This window comes from Phragmites australis, chromosome 24 (assembly GCF_958298935.1).
Source record: "Phragmites australis chromosome 24, lpPhrAust1.1, whole genome shotgun sequence".
In the NCBI taxonomy this organism is placed as follows: Eukaryota; Viridiplantae; Streptophyta; class Magnoliopsida; order Poales; family Poaceae; genus Phragmites; species Phragmites australis.
Genome location: NC_084944.1, coordinates 903,900 through 907,688, shown reverse-complemented (window position 1 = coordinate 907,688; position 3,789 = coordinate 903,900). Strand labels below are relative to the sequence as shown.

The window sequence follows — 3,789 nt, the reverse complement described above, 5'->3', positions numbered from 1 at the left end:
TTTTTTATTTATTTTTATTAGTAAAGTAGGTTGTATATCTATAACCGGTAATGATACATAAAGGTTAGAATACTAAGGTAGATAATAAAAGTAGATAAATTATTTAAATTTTAAAGATTTGTATTAGATATAACAAGAGTAATGGAAGACATGACATGCGAAACAATATGTGTTATATACCGTTGAGATGTATATTTAAGCATATGACGTGGAGTTATGCGGTATATCTAGAATAACCTCTTGGCGTGCATCCCAACGACGCTCGAAACAGGCGAGCCGATTTGTAAGCCCCAATCTGAATGCTACAACTATCCAACCCAACCCTATCTCATCTCCTAAACCATATCCGTCAATTGGCACCAAGCATATTTCATCCCGATGCTTCCATTCCACCGGCCCCTAGCTATATCTCCAGCACAAATCACGGAGTATCTCATCCATGCTTTTTTTTTTCCCGTTTCTTTTCCGACATGTTGCTAATCTGAAGAACTGATAGGGCACGCCAAAACAAACACGTATTCTGAACAAATTTTCTCTCTCTGGTGTCTGCCAGTTTTCGCTAAAAACAAAGAGTCTCTCTGATGTATGAACCATACTTCCACGGAATCAGAACCGTTCCATGGCGTCATCGGACGGTCCAGATCACGCGAAGCCTTCTTGGTGCCCATGCTTTTCTTATCAGCAGCAGCTGATACAAAGTACCGGCTGATAGTCTTCCCGGTCCCCACGCTTTTTTTTTCCACACCCATCACACCATCAACAGGGCAGAGAGAGCACGGCGAGAATGCGCGGGAACCAACGTTCAACCACGAGCCGTGACCACCGCCGGCCGACAGGCCGCAGGCCACCTCTCGGTCGCGCAGGCCCGGGCGTTCCACCTCTCGGTCTCTGACGCTGCGCGGCGAACAACCGACAGGACCGCCGCGACACGCTCCCGGCGACGACCTCATCACGTGACGGGCCGCGTCTCCCGCCACTACGCATCACGCGAATCCGCGCGCCTCGCCTTTAACCGCATCGCCCCCAAGGCGCTGCAGTGCTAGCATTGCACTGTATGCCATGGAGGAGCACTTGGTAAAACAGGACGCTCTCCAACCAAGTGAACCGTAGAAATCATGGACAGGCAGTAAAAAGATGGAATTTGCACCCTGGTAACAACATCCTTGCCTTCCAAAATGTGCTGATTATTGGTCATGAGCCTTCCAGAAATCCAGAAGAACCAGAGCAAAAGATAGCAAGGTAATTCTTGGAGCAAAGATAATTAACTACTGGTACTAATGGAGGGACTAATTAACAAATGAACAGAAGGAAGAAAGAAGTAATGAACTCTACAAATTTTCATCGCTCGGATTTGATTTTTCATCGGGCATTTCAAGACGCTCCCTCCCCTTTTTTCCTTGGTGCTCGCCTGCTAGGAGAAGAACACTTGCACCGTGCCGGTGACAACGCCGCGGCACATGGGGCAGGCTGCTACGGGGGCGGCGCAGGGGGCACTGGCGGAGACGGCGGGCTCGCAGGCGGCGCAGACGCAGAGGTGGCGGCACGGGAGCAGCACAACGGAGGCCAACCGCTGCCGGCACGTCTGGCACGGCCTGGCCGGCGGTGGCGGCGCGGCCACCTCCACCACCCTGTCCGGGTCGACGAAGAACGACTCGGCGTCGTCCGCGGCGCCTGCCACGTTGTTGTCTTCCTCAGCCTTGCCCCGCGCCTGCGCCGCCGCCGCCGCCTGCTGGAGCTGTGCGTGGAGCGTCGCGGCCGTGGACTGGTCGGCGAACGCCTTCGCCTGCCACGCCGCGGCCTCCGCACTCAGCCGCGCGATCCGGTCCTCCAGCTCGGCTCCGCGCCGAGCTGCCTCGGAGGCCTCCGCTTCCTTCTCCCTTATCCGCTGAGACGCTGCCGCCTCGGCCGCGCCGAGCAGCGAGCGGTAGTGCCGCCGCCTCGTGTCAGCCAGCACGCGCTGGAGCCTCTCCGCCTGCAAGCGACAAGGAAAGCTCATCAACATCAGAGGCCGGACCATGTTGATAGCAGCAACAAAGCAATTAATCAAGCGCTGCTTACATGTTCTTGGATCAAGCGGTCCATCTCGTTCTTGTGCTGATCATGCTGCGCGGCGAGCTCGTCGGAGAGGAGACACGATGCCGAGGCTGAGGACGTGGACGACACGTGCTCCGAGCACTCGTCGAAGTCGAGCCGGAGGCCCGTCGCCGGCCGCTTGTGCAGCTGCGCCAGGCTTACCACCTTGGGCCCCAGCGCCTGCGGCTGCAACGAGAAGAGCTGCGGCGACATGGCCGCCTCCGCCTCGCGCTGCCGCTTCCTCCCGCCGCTGCAATCTGCGTGCCCACAGCAGCCAACCGAATCAATCATCTCCACCTTGCCATCCGCAAACAGAACAGAGGGATCCCAAGAACACGAAATCTCGCGAACGCAGGGCCAAGGCGACTATTTGATTTGATTTGATTACCTCCATGGGCGAAGTCCAAAAGGAGGGGCTGAGCGTGCTGCGGAGGCATCGCCTCCTTCTGCGCCTGCGGCAGCCCCATCTCCGCCGCCCGGCTGCTCTCCGGGGCGCCGCCTCTGCTGACAAGCCAGACGCCTAAGTCACCCATCCGATCGACGCGATCCGACTCGACCGACGATCACCTCAGAAACGACTAGAGCGACAGGTACCTGGCGAGGAACGGGGACTCCCGGTGGTGGTGGTAATGCGCCTGAAGCGCCATTCCTCCAGCGAGGCCAACCTACGGATGGTGGAACGCGCCAAGCGTGTGGGAGGAAGAAGATGAGTCGGGTGGCAGTAGGAAGGGAGGAGAGAGCCGCGGGCAACGCGAACGAACTGGTCCACCGTCTCCTCGTCTTATGAGGGCGTCATGGGGAGCGTGGCTGCACTGTATCGTCTCTCTCCTCTCTCTCTCTCCCTCTCTCAAGTCTTCACTCTTCACCTGCCTCGCGCATGCAGGGATGCGGCGTGGCCTGGAAACACAGGGTGGTGCTGAACTGCTGGTGCCTTCTCATTTCCCATTTAAGCACTTCGTTTATATTTAAGAAAAGACTGGTTTGCTATTTATAGTTTGTATTGATTTTCCAAATATCTATTTTGCACTAAGCAGTAAATAAAAGACTAAGACTCTGTTTGTTTTTTTATTTTGATTATAAATTCTAGCTAAAAAACAAAAGCAAAAAAACAAACAATCTCAATCTAAAAGTATATTCCCATGATCTATAAGCCAAATTGTATAATAAAATCTCACAATCCACATCTAATAAGAACGAACTTTTTCATAGAACTCAGATTATAAAAATTCATAGCAAAAACAAATCAGACGTAATTATTAGTGGAAAATGGAGAGAAGAGAGTGTGCTCATACAACGGTGGGCATGGTTGGTGTTGGTGGCCTGTTTTATTATGTCATAAGATTATTTGAGTGATAGCCTTTAGCAAGCAGATTTCTTTTTCTACAAATGGTTATGGAGTGGTGGTTGAAATATCCGTAGCAGCATTTGATTGGTCTCAGTTGGGAAATCGAAACGGGCTGTGATTGTGCGAGATCCTCTGCAATTTTAACTAGCAACTGTAGATATTTACAGTAAAATATATTAGATCTCTTCTCAACTAATGGATCAGATCAGATACTACATTAATTGATAAACAGTAGAACTCATCGCTACAGTATGCCAAATACTGTTGATACTGTGTTTTTGCTACACTGTCTGTCTACAGTAAATGTAATAGGATCTCTTCCAACTAACGGATCAGAACAGATGCTACATTAACCGATAAACTGTAAAACT

The 3,789-nt window shown here is 51.9% G+C and overlaps 1 protein-coding gene across 2 annotated transcripts; it reads right to left on the bottom strand.

Moving 5' to 3' along the window:
- Window positions 1-1,163: 1,163 nt before the first annotated feature.
- LOC133907756 (BOI-related E3 ubiquitin-protein ligase 1-like) lies at window positions 1,164-3,016 on the bottom strand. 2 transcript variants are annotated; one of them, XM_062349838.1, is made up of 4 exons: window positions 2,668-3,016; window positions 2,462-2,577; window positions 2,059-2,330; window positions 1,164-1,972 (listed from the first exon to the last, which is right to left on the bottom strand). In XM_062349838.1, the coding sequence occupies exons 1-4, from the start codon at window positions 2,718-2,720 to the stop codon at window positions 1,412-1,414; spliced, it is 1,002 nt and encodes a 333-aa protein (XP_062205822.1). In that variant the 5' UTR covers window positions 2,721-3,016; the 3' UTR covers window positions 1,164-1,411. The 2 variants fall into 2 exon arrangements, with proteins under 2 accessions (XP_062205822.1, XP_062205823.1); XM_062349839.1 differs by having other exon boundaries at window positions 2,462-2,574; window positions 2,668-3,015.
- Window positions 3,017-3,789: the final 773 nt, after the last annotated feature.